This window comes from Schizophyllum commune, assembly GCF_000143185.2.
Source record: "Schizophyllum commune H4-8 unplaced genomic scaffold SCHCOscaffold_3, whole genome shotgun sequence".
NCBI lineage: Eukaryota > Fungi > Basidiomycota > Agaricomycetes > Agaricales > Schizophyllaceae > Schizophyllum > Schizophyllum commune.
The window spans coordinates 95,520-113,037 of record NW_026089540.1 but is presented as its reverse complement, the minus strand read 5'-3'; the positions used below and the strand labels follow the sequence as shown (position 1 = coordinate 113,037).

The following is a 17,518-nucleotide window of genomic DNA, read 5'->3' as shown; positions in this document are numbered from 1 at the left end:
ATGGACATGTAAACAATAAACATATGATGTCGTCGCGTGTATCCATGTGTGTCCATGTGTCCGTCATGTGATGCGTGAGTCATAACATGTGACAGGCCGATTGTCCAACACTCACAAAGAGAACACTGTGTTCGTGCATTTCAGCAGAAAACGTGCACTTAAGTCATGAACAATGTATATTGGGGTTATACAAGTATACATGATGTATCTAAAGAGGATGACTATAATGCAGTGATAGCACGGCCAGACGCAACTTCGTGTCAGCAGTGAGTGGGTGAGCAGGATCGGAGATTACGGCGACGTACCGCTCAGATCAGGGGGTAAGAGGGCAAAGGCGATCAGTGACGACATGAGCAAGCGTGAGTGATTTGGCGTAACGTAGTGTATTGTCCTCTACAAGGACCGGTGCCATCCGCAGGCGATGTCAGAATGTACAACCCAAGACAATGGGACTACGCACCCGTCGGTCGCGAGACACGATGCGTAGTGGGACAAGAACCAAGAATGGACCCAGCAATCCCCTGACGAGGAGCTGAGCAAGATGTAGGGTTGAAGAACCGATACACACTTGATGCAGCGATAGGCGACCACATTCAAATCGCGCGAGCCGAGGGTACGCATCGCGCTGTTGCCCAGCCGCCGATCTATAGCCAGGTTATAACAACGGGTTCGGGATCTCAAGGATGCGCTGCCGTCTCTGCATAACGCGCAGCGGGAAGCAGGGGGGACATGATGGTATGAGCGCAAGATCGCAAATGATCGGAGTTTGCCACGTTAGCGCTTGTATACGTCATTACCTTGCCTTGTAAGGTCTCTCCCGCCCTTAATTGACCCCATCAATTTGGACGGTGGTTTTGGGCAATAGATGTAAATAGCCTGCTGGAACAAAGCGACCTTTGACGGTGGCCCTTACGTTACGATGATCCGGTCAATGGGCAAGAAAGATTCTTTACGTCTGTCGACGTGCACACACTTGTGGGTGTAAGCTACGAAGAAACTGGGAACGTTCCTGCAGTTCGCGACGTTGCAGCGCGTTGAGAGCCAGCGCGTGCCCAGCAAGACAGTGTACCACTCAGCATCGACGGTCACGACGTGAATCTCCCCCCTCCCTGGCTTCGCCACCACACCTCCCAGAGCAACCAAGCACGCAGAACACCGTCCACGCCTTAATGCGAAGTTCGATCGCGCATACGACCGCATGCCCCTTGCGCGTCAGCAATGCAGTCGCCTCGCAGCTGCGCGCCAAACACGACGCTCGAGAGATGTCTTCTGGGAAGATCTGGCTTTTATGTGCGTGCACTGCACCGCAGCACTTCCTCGCTACTGACAACAGCGTAGGACAGAGGAATCCAGCCAAGCTGCCGATGCTCAAGAAATTCCAGCTTCACCTTCACGCGGCCGGTGTTGAGAGGTGTGGTCCCTTCATATCGCTGTGGTGCACATACTCATACGCACCCATCTATCTGCTACCTTGACCTCGTCCGACAAGACAACTTTGCCACTTACATCGTCATCTGGGACGAGATTCGGCAGTCGTCGTCCAGCGGGTTCAAGAAATCCGACTCTAGCAACGAGCTCGGCCCCCTCTCGCGCGTTAACTAGAGCTGTACGAAGTACCTCACCGGCAGGCCCGATTGAGCGGCCATCGCATCACACGCGAAGGATGACACGGTGAACAACGGCTCATCCGTACCACCCCGTATGCCCAACAGTGCCCAAGGTCTACGTGCGCTCTGGCTAAGGGCTGGCGTGTTTCCATGCGCTCACATGAACTGTCCGAAAGCATGCCACGCCCGTCCGAGGTCGTCAAGGACAAGTGGAATTAGCATACCCTCGCAGCCCGTGCTTCTTGGCATTCTGGCAGCGCACCAACGTGGAGCGTATCGTGTCAATTGCGTGCGCGTTGTCGTCCTCTACGTGGATGAGGTATCGCGGGTACGCAAACGGCACTGCGGCGGGATGTCACCTCTTCCTCACTACGTAGACTCCATGTCCAGTGTGCGTAGCGTGCTCTATTCACCGTCTTTTGCATCTTTCCTGGGCCAAGTAATACCGTACCGTCGAAGCTATCTCATGGACGAAAAAAGGTATGAGGTGGTCTAATCTCGTGGGCAACTTGGACCTTTTTTTTTTAAAAAAAAAAAAAAAAAAAAAATCTGCACTTCTATACCGCTACAAGCTAAGGTGAAGCCAAGACGCGGTCCTCCGCCAGTACTCCCTCCATCCGGAAGCCCGGCAGGGCCCTTCGCATACCCGTGGTGATAATCTACAAGTCCCGAGGCTGCTGCTCGTACTGCTGTCCGTCGCGATACTGTGGTTGAGCTAAATGGTGATATGATAGGTAGGGCAACTTGGACCTGTCCTAACAAAGATCCCTCGAGACTCGAGGGTCAAACTCCCTTCACACAAGGCAAGGTTAAAGCCGGCGGAGCTGGAGCTTACTCTGATTTGGATCTTCCCGAATTTGTGGCGCCCCGCGGGACTTCAGCTTCAGGCTTGCAGTCGTACAGTGTACACATCTCTTCGTCCCCGCCGCGATCGCGCCGTGGCACTCTACGCGGGCCGCAACAACGGACGCACCGCTGCGTCGCACGACACGAGGAAAGCTGCTCGACTGGCTTTGAGGTTATAGGAAGTAAAAGTGCGTGAACACGTCCCGCTAGGCTGTCATATGCTGACTCTTCCGCTCTTGGCTCAGTGCGTGAGCAAGCTCGAAGTCCATCTGTGGAAACGGATGATTCTCACCCTTCGGCTTCGTCCTTCCCCCCGCTCTTTCGACTGCGCGCCTCTCTCGTCCTCCTGTACACCGTTCATCTCGCTTCCGATCTCCTATCCCAACCTCAATCCAACGGACATCCACACAGTATTCTTGACACGCTTCGCTCATCTTCTACTCGTTTTTGCGCTCTCCAGCGGTAGTCCTTTACCATCTTTTCATCTCTGCGAGCACATACACGCTGCTACGAGCAGCAGAGTAAGAATACTGATTGCATATGAAAGCCTGCTCCTTGGCTGGACGACGCCTTCCCCAAGCTTTCACTGTTCAAGTCCTCCAACGACGGTCCGTCGCACTCAACGATCCCCGGTTTCCCCCTTACCTCCAGCAACACCCCTTCTCCATCGACGGCATCCCATGCGTACTCGGTGATGTGTCTTCTCGCCAATGTCGCGGCGCAGACTTTGCAATCGATGGATAGATCCGCCGCTTTCCTCGCGTACTGTACGCTGTTTCGACATCTGTCAGCCCGAACTTTTGCATCCCCACTCACTCACACGCTGGCCTCTTTCCTCCCCATCCCACGCGCGTTTCGGCGAGCGCATAAGCCAATACGGCGACTCCGCATGCCGTCTTGTTGTACCGAGTGCATAACTTGATCCCTAAACTTATGGCTCCACCCTACGCTGGCGATGAGTGAGCGGAGAGATGTTGTACATGCCATGTAGGCTCTACTTTGCTTACACATTCCCTCTTCTGGCTTCGCAATCATGCTTCATTGTCTTACACTGAGTGTAAATGTGCTTCTTATTGTGACTATAGATGCCGCAGATCTACTCCCCGCACCGCTCGGCGAAGATTGTGGCGTTGCTGTATGAACCTCCGACAGGAGAACAGGTGATGGTCAACGGTCTCGGGAACGCCACATAGCCACGACCTTGATGCGCGCCAGGAAGGCGTTCAAGCCAATATGACCGCTGCGCAGCTGCGTGATCAGGCTGCATGAGCGACGGGGGAGGTCTTTGTACTAGCGGAGAACCTTCGGGCCAGGGGGAGACACATCAAAACGGCGGATGCGCTGTCCGTGCTTCGAAGCCTCCCACCATGCCTACCGTTGTGAAGCAACGCTAGCCTTGTAAGCCTGACGAGCCGCCGCCGCACTGCGGGAGAGGTCACGAAGGCTGTCCAGGGCTCGGGGAAGGGGGGATGTAAGCCCTTCCGCTGCTCCTCGAGCCAGCGCATCTGCGGCTTCGTTACCAGCAACATCGCAGTGACCGGGTGCCCGATTGAAATGCAACAATCAAACCCCTTGGACGCGAGAGCTGCAGCGCATGCAACCTCTCGTGAAAGAGCTCAACGAGATGTTGACCCGGGCGGGCTGCGCGCCGAGGCAGGGCCCGCAGGGACGAGGTGTTGTCGGCCAGCACAACAAACCGTGCCAGTGTGCGCTGGGAAAGCTCGTTGGCAGCGATGAGATCCAGGGCGAGAATGATGCCGGTCAACTCGCCTTCGTAAACGGTGTGGTGCGACGCGGGTCCCAGATGCACCTGCCGTGACAAAGAGTAGTTGGGGAGGATGGCCACCGAGGACGCCCCGACGCCATCGCCAAGTCCAGAGCCATCCGTGTAGATGCACGCCGCGAAAGCCTCATGGCGGGGACTGCAGCCTTGACCTTGCTGGATGCGATGTGCAGTGTAAAGAATGGGGTTGCGCGCTGGTATGATGGGGCAGTGTCAATCATCTCGATTCCATCAACATACCCACAAAAGGCGTTGTATATCTCATGCAGCGGCGACCGATGCACGCGCACATAGCGCTTGCTGCGCTTGCACGGACGCTCCAGTGGTTGGTGCCCGGGGAGAGTAGCAATGCGGAGCGCAGCACCAAAGACTGCGAGGTTGAGACGAATTTCCATCGGCAGCAGGTCGGCGTGGAAGGTAAGAACATCCGTGGCGGTAGTGCGGAATCCGCCGAAAATCAGTCGCGCCGCTAAACGCTGCACCTTGCCCAGCTTGGTGGCCACGCCGACGGAGCCTTTACGACCGGGCCGTCCATTCTCCTTGGGGCGCACCGGGCTGTACCGGACCGCCGCCCCGTACTCGATGCGTGGTCGGGCAACCGCCCGATACAGCTGACGCACGTGCCGATGCGCCAGCCCAAAGGTCGGTCGAGTGAGGCGAGAGATCGCCAGGACAGTTGCGGTCCCTTTGGAGACTGCCCCCTCAGCCTGCTCGTGGAAGCGCAGGCGTCGATCCAGAGTGACGCCGAGATACTTGGCCGTGTCCGACGCACATCGCAAAAAAGTGGAAAATGCTGCATGGCCACGGCCAACCGCGCCGACCATCCGCAACCAGCGCTGCCATCCGCAACCAACTTGGTAGCCCCTCTGGTCATGCATTATCAGTGACCCTCCTTTGCGCCTTGCCCATCCAGTGGCTGCCATGTTGGCGCTTCAGATCCTCGTCCGCCAGAATGGTAGCGCTTGGTCACGAAAGGTACCTCGAGGACATCGCCATCCTGATTCTCGTGAGCTATCCTGGACAGTGTTCGCCCTAAGGTGTAAGGCCTTAAGCGTCTTAAGCCTTATTAAGGCCTTAGCATAGGGCCTAGGCTTTCGGCGCGCCCTTAGGGTCGGGGCGTAAGGGCTTAAGGTGTCACGTGCACGGCAGTTCACGGTGACCAGATCCCTGCGATACTGAGACGACGCACTCACTTCGACTACTTCCACCTTGCTACCCATACTCGCGCGCTTTTTGGAAGTATACCGGCCCTGCTCCTGTTTTTTTTTTTTTTTTTTTTTGCTTTGCATCCAACGGTCAGAAGTATGCAGGCAGTCTGGCCGATTGATGTGATGTGGGGGGGACAGTCCCCGCTGCCGAGAAGCCCGACCGGTTCAGCTGACCCCACTGAGAGCGATAGGGAACATTTTCTGTTCTCAATCTGGTCAGCCAACAGGCCAACATAATTAAGTATCTGAGGCTTGGTTTGACGTGTTCGGCGATTGCCGAATCACGTTCTCCGTGGCGCGTGTGCTCTATAAATTACTTCACCGTTCGATCGCTTGAATAAGATTAGCCGCTCAAGTTGTTGCTGACTTGTCTGTGATATTCACCCACAGGCCCTGTCGGCGGTCAGGGAAATCGCGACCCCGTGTTCTAATACAGTAGACGTTAAACCAACACGGCTATCCCATCAGCTACGAGGGGCAACATTGGGAGCGAAGTACAGACACCAGTTCCATCCCACAACTGGCCTGGTCAAAATTTCCTTTTATGGCCTTAAGCCGTACCAAAGCCCTTAAATAAGGCCTTAAAATTAAGGGATAAGCCTTAGGGTTTCGAAAAAGTGTGATTAAGGCCTCGTCGCGCTGTTCTCGAATATTCCGCAAAATGGATGAAAAAAACAGGATGATATTAGAGCGTATTAGTTTCGATTATTATCAGAGAATTCATTAACGAAGGCGCAAGTGGAAATTCATCTAGAATTCTGCTTCAAGTGAAAGATCAAGACGACGAAATGTAAAGACGTGAATGGGTTTGAAGCTTCCAGGGGCATTCTGCGCCAACGCGCGTTCCGGGAACCTGTCTGTCTCCTCGATTGTGCGCGTGCACACCAAGACACTCGCCTTCTGACTGCCATATCCCACACGCACGCCTCGATGGCGACCAGAGCGATAAGATACTCGCCACCTGATACGTTCCTCCCCAGTACGCACGAGGTCAACACATCGTCGCCCCAGAGCTCATATAGCGGTGATGTCTCTTGCTCTATGCCTTACCTACAAAGATATTCATTAGCCCTTACAAGTTTTGCATTGGCCACTGCATCAAGTGGAGCTGCGTTTTGTAAGTGAAGAACTTGATAAATATGCTAACTAATACGCTCTATTGATTTGTATGGTAAATATACACAGTACAGCTACTTGTACTCTAGTACGAGACGTTGGCGCGAATGTATACTATAGGGCCCTGCAAAAATGATCCACCCTCCGGGACCCCTTGGTCTGCTGCGTGCAAGATGCGCAGCGATAGGAAGAAATGTACCGAGTGACATCGTACAAGAGTTTTTCATGGTGGCGGGCGCTTGCAGTCTGCGAAGCATTTGTCAGCGATAGCGCATGAGATGGACGGGGCGATACATACTGTACCTACCTGTATGGAGGCAACCGGCCGGCGACCGTGACATGCGCAACAGAGGCAACCAGGCGTTCGAGAACCGTGACCGAGGCGAAAATATTGATTTTTCGACGATTTTTGGCGCCAAAATTGCCATATTTGGCAGGTCCTGAGTCCAAAAAGCCGTTCGTGACCCGTGACCCTTGCAACGCAACCGGGCCCCGTGACCGTGACGGTTGCTTCCATACAGGTAGGTACAGTACCGGACGCAAATCGATATGCAACGCCCGCTCAACTTGCGGGGCCGGGATAGCCGTATGAGGAGACCTCATCGTGAGAGTTCAGACCACCTTTTGACGGAGTTCACTGCGGGAAGACTCACCGTACCAAGGGAAGAAGCGGCGGCGCCCAACATGAGCAGCATGACGTTGAAGAGGCTGAGGAGTGCACTTCAGTTGACGAGGCACAGCACACAGTACAACTACGCACCTCAATCCATTCGTTGCGCGCTGACATGGTCGCGCTTGACAGACGTCGTAGGCAATAGACGGTTGCGTCAGCCACCGCGAGTTGGCACTGGGTCGTTCTATGTGGATAACGTACCATGCACGCCGCCATATCAGTCCGTATATCTTCAAGTGAAACCCGGGAAGTCGAGAGGGATGGGGGAGGGCCGACGAGAGAGCGCCGCGGCAGGGATAGATGGAGGGAACAAGCTGAGGCAGACGATCGTCGTTCGATTTGCGCTGGTTTTGAGGAAAACAGGGCCGATGACGACGCCACGTCGTCATTGCGGGCTGCGGAAGTTCAGCCGTTCACTTGCGGCTCACCTTCAATACGCCGCAGCTCGACTGGCTGGTGAGTCGAGCTCATCGTGCGGCATTGGGCGGCGGGACTTAGAAGATTTCGTCACGACAGTCTGAGCCTGCGAATTTGGTATGTGTTGGGTCGGTGCGCATTAAAGTCCTATATTACGTTCATTTCAGGCGAAGAACACGATTCCACTCGGCGCAGTGGGCAGAGGCCCTTCTATGGGGCACGGTGAGGATTGAGAAGTAAGCGAGAGGTGGCGGACCCACAAAGACGGGCGTGGGACAAGTTGTGCCAATTAGGAACTCATTGGCCACGTTCTTTCGGGATGCACTCGAACTGACTACTTACTAGCTTACCATACACCAGCCAGGCAATATATCCCTTACCAAGTCCATCCAACCCATCTCGGCGATGCAGTGTACTTACCATGGGCTACCATGCTGGCGACTTTCGGCCAGGCATGACCAGGGGCTGCTAACCGTTCCCGTCATCAACCATGATGGCATCAGTCGATAACAGCAGCCTGGCTCAAGCAGCTTTTCCACTTTTTTGCGATGGCCAGGGATGGTCTGGATCCCGACGTACAGGCCCGCGTCGCGCTTTATCCGCGTTGTACACACTCCAAATAGGCACATAGCACCTTTGCTCCACACATGTCGGGGAGACTGAAGCGGTGTTGACTAGGTGTCACGCACCATCATCCGAATTTCGAACAGGTGTCGGCAACCTCCGTGCGTCGTGGGCATGCTCACTTAGTGCGGGTGCCGCTTCGTACGCGTGACAGCCAATGGCAAGATGATAGTCTCACGGAGACACTGATCGAGGTCCACATCACCCGGTCCAATCTGACCTTGAACTGTACAGTCATGGATCTGAGTCTTTCACAACAGCTCGATGTCATCGCCACCGAATCCTTGGAAATCGAGGCAGACGACATTATTGACATGCACAAGCAACAGCACCTCTCGATTACTTCGAATTCCCCGATGGATGCCGGTGAGAACAGAGTGCCCCAGTTCTCGGATGTCGCATGACAGATAGCTAGGTCTATCACAGGAGCTAGACGCACTATTAGACATGTCTTTGGATATTCCGATCGAGGAAGAGGTGAATGGGAAGAAGGCCATGATACAGACAGAGGAGGGGAAGGGAGAACAAGGTGGTAACATCTCCCAGATACCGGACCCTACGGTATTGCCGTCGCTCAGTGACAACTCGGACTCAGCTCAGGAAGAACCGAACCCTCTCTCATACGCGGAGAGAACTTCGTGCATTGTACGCATCTGAACTCCTAATTTTGTCCATCTGCTTCCTCGTGAAGAAAACTTACGGAAGTGACGTTCAGGGCAACAAGTATAACTATAACGAGGCCAGCAGAGAAGACATAGCTCGCAGACATCGGGCTCTCCATCGGAAGCTTATCCTGACCGAGGCTGAGAACTCCGAATCGGAAATGGATCCTGATAGTGAACTAGATGGTGATGGAGAGGAGGGAAGCTCACAGGACCGGGATGATTTCATTTCACATGGATGGAGCCATGGAGAAAGATCGCAAGAAGACGGTGCATATCATCTGGGTCTTCTGTCTCAGAATGTCCCAGGCGGGCCGCAGTTTCGCGACCCACCAGTGCGCCGTAGTATTTTCGGAGGAAGAGAGATCCTTCGCATGGAAAAAGCAAGAGACAGCTCAGGGTCGCAGGATGACGGTCTCACGGATGGATACGAGATTGGTAGCTTTGTGACGGACGATGAAGAATCTTCATCCAGCTGGGAGTGATATCACTCGTCAAAGCCACTGCTTCATCACTGGTGTCACTGTATCGTTTTGACTGTAGGTTTCCTGTGCGTGAACTCTGACAGCGTGAACTAGCCTAAGTTCGAGTCCATACGGCATAATCAGATGTGACAGTGAAGTGTATTCGCGCATTGATAATCTCGATATGAACATGCTGGTCAGAGCGTATGAGCTGGCATAATCAGAGTGTGTTTGCTCAATAGAGTGTGTTTGCCCGTTATTGCCGTTTGCAGAAAAGTTTGCCACGGCCGCTTTGCCACGAAATTGATAACAGGCGAACCATCTGGACTTGTGGAGGGCATAGGTCGCGCATATGGCGGTCTAAAATCATGCAAAATATATGAGTAGAGTCTTATCGATGTACTGTAGTACACTGTTTGGATTTCGAAGCGCACTGGCTAATTTATGTGAGGGATATCTGGGGGAAGGCTCTTCCGGCACTGTGGCAGGCATGGCGCGCGTAAAATGGAATGGAATGACTCGGGAGAAGCTTCGGCATGCACTATAGACATGGGCTATATTTTTCATGATTTGAGACCGCCACATGCGCAACCTATGCCCTCCACAAGTCCAGATGACTCGCCTGTTATCAATTTCGTGGCAAAGCGGCCGTGGCAAACTTTTCTGCCAACGGCAATAAGAATTCCGTTATGAGCATGCTGATCAATTTCTGTATCTTCAGATCCTTTTCGTGGTATGACTGACCAGATTCAAGATCTTCACAGTGGCTGTCGGCGAGCTGGCCCGAGCTATCCTTCCTGAACCGACGTTTTCTTGGACTCCTCCTAGGCAGACGGTCTCCGGCAACTGTCCAGCGCCGCCTGACGTTGTGAAACGTCGTGAAAGCAAGACGATTGAAGGGTTGCCTGCGCTTGAGAGTGCAGAGCCCGCGTACGATTTCCGTAACATACCAAAAGAAATTTCGTAGTATGAAGACGCTCGGTGCTCGATTAAATTCGTATGTACCGTATTTGGATCTTGAATCCTCAATGCGTGATGTGTTGCTCACCATGTTGAACAACTCTGGTGCGCCAGCCCCTTCCAGACCATATCAGAGCTTTTGTAGTACTTCCAGAACGTACACTGTCACAGCGCTTGCGAGAAGACGCTTCACGTTGTATGAGTGTCCTTTGAAGGAGGCGAAGCGTTGCCCCGCGCTAGGTGACGTCACGGCTGGCAGATGTGCTCGCTAGTGTCGTCTACGGCCAAGTCAAGCAAACTTTCCCTTTCTTCGCGGAGAGCACCAGACGAGGCTTTCGCAAAATGCTGTAGCACCACAGAATGATATACTTTCCATACATGGGGGCAAACGGGTCCGACCACTGAGGATGCTGAGGTGCGTTCAGCCAACAGCAACAGATTTCCGTATGTGTCGAAATCCATCCCATTTCGCCCCGATGTGGGTCGTCCAGCGTTACATCTCGCAGGTCTATATGTACATGAGGCCTCTCATCTTACGATGGACGATCTTGAGCGCTGGGGAGAACTCACAGTGCATGGAAAGGTTGGGTTCCCTTGAGCAACGAGGGCCAACAACAACACGTCCGCAAAGTCCCTGATTGCGTGACAAACATTATACCCGTCAGGTAATAATGCATACATCATAGACATCGCTGGCGAGGCTTTTGGAACGATTGTGAGTACGAATCAAACTGGAGCCTGAAGAAGAACACGGGTGAGGATCAAGAATGAAGATGACAGGGATCAACAGAGTCGTGCAGCGGCCAGACGACAATGCATCACATGCTGGCACAGGTAGGAAGCCAAAAAACCGCAATTTTTGGCTTAATTTTGATGGTTCGAAACCCTTCGCATTAGTATGCTACAGCGACATTCATGATGATGCGGAAATCGCGGTAATTGCACGCGGCGTGTCTTGTTTGACCGCACCCTCCCGGCAATTACCGCTGGACGACTGTAGAGCATTTGTTCGTTCGGAATGCATCATCCGAGCACTGCTTGTGTGAGTATCACGCGAAATGACCTTCCATGCGCTCTTACTTGCGGTGAGTGGCTCACCTCAGGAAAAGGACAAGACCAGATGCGATCTCGGAATTTTCCGAGCACCCACCGCGAGACGCGTGGCCGCTGGCGCCGACCTTGTTACGCCGAAAGCCGTAGGTGGGTCATCCTATCAAGCTCTCCTGTGACATAACGAGAGTTCAGAGGGAAAGAGAACCGCAGAGAATAGTGTCTTCAGCCATTGACGGTCGTTGCCGGAGGGGTGTCGCCAAACATGACACGCGGTTTGCAATTCGCGCGAATTCCGCATGTCGCTGTAACAGATGAATCGGTGTTTTCATTTGTTTCGAATTGCTCCTGATGGATGATCGACAACAATCGCGCCTTTGACCATCAGGAAATTCCATTTCTTGTACCCGACAATTCGCGAGGGCATCATCCGAGACCCGTGTAACGCCTTCCCGATGTTCTCCGCTGTCGGCTCCAGTCGCAATTGGACTGGACTGGACTGGATTACCCGAGCGGTCCCTTAAGGAACATACGGGGTGCCCTTACTACGACATACAGTGCTAATGTACGCGCTACGGAGCCGAACGACACACAGAATCACCATTGTAGCGAACCCAACACGAGTTCGGCCGCCTCCTGGTCTCTCCCGCAAGCCGTGAGTCACAATCCACCGTCCTGGTTACTTTTCCCATCCGAAGCAGCCACCCACGCGCATGTGGGGGGGCGAGAAAGCGCGATGCATGCCGAAGAGCTGTAACACGTCAAATGCGAACTTCCCCAGTGTAGCGCAAGTCGTCGGATGCGCGCAGAGGGCGTGAATCCAGTCGGCGGGATCCTGCGAGCACCCGCGAATAGAGGGGTCGACGTCGGCGACGTTCTCCCAGAAGCGCATAGTGCATGCACTTGGATCATGGTACTCAAGATTCCTATGCTTACCTACTGGTGAGCATGTCGAGTGCCTGTTACGGGGGAACCCATTGGACAGGTCAAAAACACTTGCCAAATCCGAAATCTTTGCTGATGTATTCACACAATGCTTCTGCCCCTATGACTGGTGACAGACGAGCGTTGTGCTCTGTCCAATGCCATTGTGACATGTGACGCGAGCCTACGGTAGAAACGGTGCAGTGATCTAGGGCAGCTCCAAGCTTCCTTTCTCCAAGATTTCTTCCAGTAGCAGGAGTCGAGCCCACTCTGCGGATGCAGCGTTCTGGATGGTTGTCAGCCTATAGAAGGCTGGGACGTCAACTCCATTGATCCTGTCACTCCTGGAGAGATGACGAAGGAACAGCAGAGTGAAGATACCACAGTCTGATTGGTTGTTTTGTTGCGGTGTCTTTAGTGGCTTTCAGTCGCCGCTTGGATGTTGAGATTGGACGGATCTCACCTGCTGCGCACACTCCCCAATCCAAGTATCTGACGGTGATTGCCACCCGTGGTGTGCACACAGCCCACCCACCCACTGGTGGATGACCTGCGTGCATAATTCGGTCAGAACAGCGATGAGGTAATCTCCAAAAACGCGCACGTTCACAAATGACTCGAGCTGATCCCCGCGCCACGCACTAGACTTCAGGCTGTCATATGTGGTAACAGATGTGTCCACCGTATCGATGACCACAGCGAAAAAATGATTCTTGTGTGCGACGGGCAGCAAAATCTTCTTCCAAACATGAGCCCTTCCGTTGGCAGCCTCCTGTTATGGTACGTTAGATCCCGGCATCCCTCTGAGATGGCAGGCAACATACCTTCAGCCACCCATGACTATAAGCTCTTCGACCACCTCTGAACTGAAATTTTTCGGAGAGGTCGAAGTGAAGAGATACGAATGACGTGGGCATGAAGATTGTATCCTCCAACATGTGCTCTTCTTTCCACAAAGCCAGCATAAAGTCAATGACTGTATCGTTCAGCCAGCAATTGGGACCTAAGCGCGAAAGGTCGCTGCAGGTGAGAGCGTACGCGGAGCTGCATGGCGTCTTCACTGTATATTCCTGGGAAACAGCGCATTCGATGGCCTGCATCACACTGATTATTTCCCCGAACAGCATAGCTTGAGTATGAATTCACTCACCTCACACAGAATGCCTTCCACGAACACTGCTGGTGCGACCTTTATGAACGAAGAGCGTGCCTCCTCAATGCCGTCCCGCGCCCCTTGGAGTGTCCTCAGCCATGTCAAGTGGCATAACTCATAGTCGTATATGATCTGCAGATGCTGCGGGGGACATGCCCTTCTAGCAGATTCAAAGAGTTCGGCAAAGGTATCGGCAGCGCGCAAGCACGAGTCAAAAAGCTTGACTTCCTGTCGTAAGGTAGTGTAGTCACTATAGTTGCCGCTAGAAAGCCGCCGGTACGCATGACCAAACAGCTGTGGCATGATGAATGCCGATCCCCGTGGATGCGATCGTACAACTTGGTCGGCCAGAGGAAGAGATAGCTGCCATGTGCGTAAAGAGGAGCCGAGAACTTCTAGGCGGTGCGCCAGATCCTGCGAGAGTAAGGTACCAGCTGGCATAGCGAGGCCTTGCAGCACGTCAGGGTTCCAGGAAACTTCTTGGGGTGAGGCACCTGGTGCCGGAGATGGACGAAGCGTTGTGGAAGGCGCGTGAAGGTCGATCCTAGTGCCGTGATTGACAAGAGTGTTCGACGGGTTTCGGATAGATGCCTTGTTTCGAGGGCGGTAAATTCTACCTGCTGCCTCAGCCTGGGCCCTGCGTGCACTGTGCAAGTAAATAGATGCACGTGAGCGGTCTCTTGCGAGGCAAGCGACATCGCTCACTTTCTCGCATGTGCGGCTTTGGCCTGCCTTTCCTGTTCAAGCCTTGCAGGGTCCTCGATGGCCAAACGCTCCCTGCGGGCTTTAGCTCGCACGGCATCGGTACTGCGCATCCCGGCCATGTGCATGAAGTCCCAAGGCGAAAAAGCGGAGGAAAAAAAAGGGGGGGCAGTGCCACGTGCTATTTCACGTGCTCCCCGCCGGTTACCTCTTACAGCAAGCGAAAGATTGTTGAAGATGAAAGCGCTGGTGGAGCGTGCGTCATAGCTCTGAAGGGCCGTTTCACGGCAGGGCCAGATAACAGACCGTGTAATCTACACCGTAGAGTTTGGGTTTGACCTTAAGCGGCTTCACGGTGACTGACTTGTGCCCCTCGCAAGCTCTCTCGTAGCGCCTTGTGATAATAGAGCCCGTACTCAGTGAGATGCATCCAGCGAGCCTGCCCATCGCCCCCCAATCGCACTGCTACCCGCCGCCCGAGCGCGCCTGCCCGACGTCGTTTGATATGCCCCCTCCCAACCCCTCTCGCGCTGCGCCCACTTGCCGCTCTCCCCGCGCCCCACGGGCACGTACTCGCGCATCCGCCCTCGGACTATGTCCGCTCACCGATAGAGCCCGCTCGGATGACGGTCGCGCTCAATGCCATGAGAAGCTTCTCAAACGATTTACATGCCTTCGCGGGGGAAACACAACTGAAACTGCCCGTAACGAGGTGAGATTTTCACAAGATCAAGAGAATGGCCCGATGGCCAGAGAGGTGCCTTGTTACGAGTCCAAAATCAAAGATGGCTGCCTGTTGCACTCTCTGTGCACGAGAGTAAGGCAAACCGAAGGTGAATGGGAGAGTTAATGTGCTTTCGGGCGACGCCGAAGTCGAGACCACAGAAGGCCCTGTCATGTGCCGGCACGTGAGGGATTACCAAAGTTCGCGAGACGGGGCATTTGCGACTTTGCGCTTCATCCAAGACCTACTACCATGAATGGTACTTAGCGGGAATCTGTGCTTTGGTTGAGCGTGACGAGGGGCTATCCCTCAACACACCTTCAGCTCACTGACAACCGTGTGCTTCTTCGAACGCTCGGTATCGCAAGGGGCTTGGACAGCGACTGCCAGATGCACCGCGCGCTTCCCTTATGGGAGAGATTGCGTCCATCTTTTTGTGAGGGTCTTACGCGAAGTATCGCGAATAGATCGTCGAAATGTGAACCAAACACGATTTCGGCCGGTCCAAGCGGCGACAAGTCCCTGCCGATCCACAGTTTCTGGCCCGCATCACGCCTCGCCTCACAGAAAACTCGGGATCAATTTACACTTTCGACAGGCCCGATCACAATCTAGCTCACGGTTCTTTGGCATGGAAACGACGCAACACTTAGATCGTTCATCTGACCATCCGTGCGTCGCACCTTTGCCTTGGATAGTTAGCACCTTTGTTTACCCATCCAGAAAGTTCACAAAGGTCCGGTTATCGAAGAACCACAAGCCCGTCCCTTCCGCACGATCATTGAGCAACCCAAAACACGCACCGGTAAGAGCCGAACGCGGGTGACGTAACGTAGGCCGCCCGACATCTCACCCAAATGTCCGATATCGATGCGATGGATTGGAGGCTTACAATTTGTATGGGACTGGGCAACGCCCGCCAAACGATCGGTTCGATGGAAGCAGACCCCCCATCATCGTCCCGACCTCGCCGAACACCGCATTTGGCAGGTGCCGGGTGCGCCCACAAGATCCAACACGGATCCGGCGATGGTGGCACACCTGTACAGCGGCGGCCAGATCAAATGCGCGCTGCCTTTTTGGGGAAAAATCGCCGAGGCGGGTGTTGGGCGAGGTCGGAAAAGTCCAACTCCTTCACAAAACGGCAGATCGTAGCCAAAAACCCCCAAATACAAACTTTGAAGCGAAACGGGCATGTACTTCGTGAGATATGTGCCGTACACTACCTGAGGGCGCGCAGTGCCATATGACGCATGTCGGCACATTTCACGAGGATCACGGACGCTCTCCGTCAAAGTTGGTATGCAGACGGGGGTTTTCATGGGCGCTCTACCGTTCTGTAAGGTCGCCGAGACCCGCAGACAATAATGCCTAATGCCCGCCTCGGCGATTTTTCCCAAAAAGGCAGCGCGCAATTGATGTGGCCGCCGCTGTATCAAGCCCGGTGAAGCCAACAAGTGCTGGGGGTTAGGTCACTCAGTTGGTCAGAGAGGATATATTACTTAGGAATACCCTGTCTCTTGTATTGGAATGATGTGAACATGGTTATGCTGACTGGTGTGCATGATCCTCGAGTCGTCTCCTCCCTTGCTTTTGGTATCGAAGGACATCTCTCTGAATCATTTTGAGCAACAATCAGTGAGCTTGCGCTGGGGACACATACGTTCAGTAGCACACAAGACATAAGAGCATAACATCAGTGGATAGCCTAGGACCTCATTCGTGTGGTGTCAGATAGCTAGATACTAAGATAGACTCACACAGGTGAGAATCTCTTGAGTAAATGATAGAAAATCGAGCCCTCGGAGCTCTGAGGCATGAAGGAGAGAGAATAATGCTGGGACGCGTACGCGGACCGGAGCCCGCGCCGTTGGCCGCGTCACGTGAATGGCCAAAAGCGTGACTTTGGCTTGCCCATCACCTGCAGTTTTGCGTGGCGCGATGGACCTGGCATCTCATCGGTCAAGACGGAATATTTCCCTGACCACTATGCCTAGGTTGTGTTGTGAGGAATTCCTCGACCGACAAGTTATCGTCGAGATTATTCTTTTATATCAATGATTATCTGTCGGTCTGACTATTCGTCCCAACAAAACCTGTGTAGCGCCTTTCCGACACAATTTCACCTTTGCCGATGTCGAGCCGGCTAGTGCGCGAAGCGGAAAACTGCATGGACTGCATTCTTGCCGTGGGAGGACCCCTTGTAAACATCGCCAAACTCCGATCATCTGGCGGGCGTTGCCCAGCCCCGCCACGAGAGCCGTCGCAATCCCGCCACGCGGGACCTTCAGGCCGATCCCTTTTAACTCCGGAACGCAGCCCTGAGGTACGTCCCCCCTCGCACACACTCTCTTCGACCATGCCGCTTGTGTGGTGGACCATCCACCGTGCTAGGGCCGGTTTGACATCTCAGGCTTATAGCAACTCGAAGTATACAGTGCTTCTGTGCTGCGAGAGAAGGTACGTACCGAGCTTCATTATCCCCAACGACGGCCTTGAGGTCATTGTATGCAGTAGTGCACGCATGTATGCGCGTCCTAACGCGCATACATGCTACTTCGACGTGCCTCCGCCTCATTTTGAGGCTTCATTGTGAACCTGTATG

General features: G+C 53.9%; 5 protein-coding genes across 5 annotated transcripts; 3 read left to right on the top strand and 2 right to left on the bottom strand.

The window, feature by feature from the left end:
- Window positions 1-1,212: 1,212 nt before the first annotated feature.
- Window positions 1,213-1,881, top strand: SCHCODRAFT_02613715 (uncharacterized protein; the record flags this gene model as incomplete). Its single annotated transcript, XM_050344621.1, has 3 exons — window positions 1,213-1,290; window positions 1,339-1,411; window positions 1,490-1,881. Coding segments are annotated over exons 1-3 (254 nt in total), but the record flags the coding sequence as incomplete, so codon positions are not given.
- On the top strand, window positions 1,637-2,161 carry SCHCODRAFT_02180271 (uncharacterized protein). Its single transcript, XM_050341997.1, has one exon. It carries the CDS (start codon window positions 1,702-1,704, stop codon window positions 2,101-2,103), a length of 402 nt encoding a protein of 133 aa, XP_050201436.1. The 5' UTR covers window positions 1,637-1,701; the 3' UTR covers window positions 2,104-2,161.
- Window positions 2,162-4,622: 2,461 nt separating this feature from the next.
- On the bottom strand, window positions 4,623-4,997 carry SCHCODRAFT_01052103 (uncharacterized protein; the record flags this gene model as incomplete). Its single annotated transcript, XM_050340937.1, has 1 exon — window positions 4,623-4,997. A coding segment is annotated over one exon (375 nt), but the record flags the coding sequence as incomplete, so codon positions are not given.
- Window positions 4,998-8,510: 3,513 nt separating this feature from the next.
- On the top strand, window positions 8,511-9,421 carry SCHCODRAFT_02491978 (uncharacterized protein; the record flags this gene model as incomplete). Its single annotated transcript, XM_003034106.2, has 3 exons — window positions 8,511-8,640; window positions 8,690-8,919; window positions 8,990-9,421. The coding sequence occupies 3 exons, from the start codon at window positions 8,511-8,513 to the stop codon at window positions 9,419-9,421; spliced, it is 792 nt and encodes a 263-aa protein (XP_003034152.1).
- Window positions 9,422-12,542: 3,121 nt separating this feature from the next.
- Window positions 12,543-14,311, bottom strand: SCHCODRAFT_01170196 (cysteine proteinase; the record flags this gene model as incomplete). Its single annotated transcript, XM_003033543.2, has 6 exons — window positions 12,543-12,746; window positions 12,798-12,884; window positions 12,939-13,106; window positions 13,159-13,428; window positions 13,485-14,133; window positions 14,193-14,311. The coding sequence occupies 6 exons, from the start codon at window positions 14,309-14,311 to the stop codon at window positions 12,543-12,545; spliced, it is 1,497 nt and encodes a 498-aa protein (XP_003033589.1).
- Window positions 14,312-17,518: the final 3,207 nt, after the last annotated feature.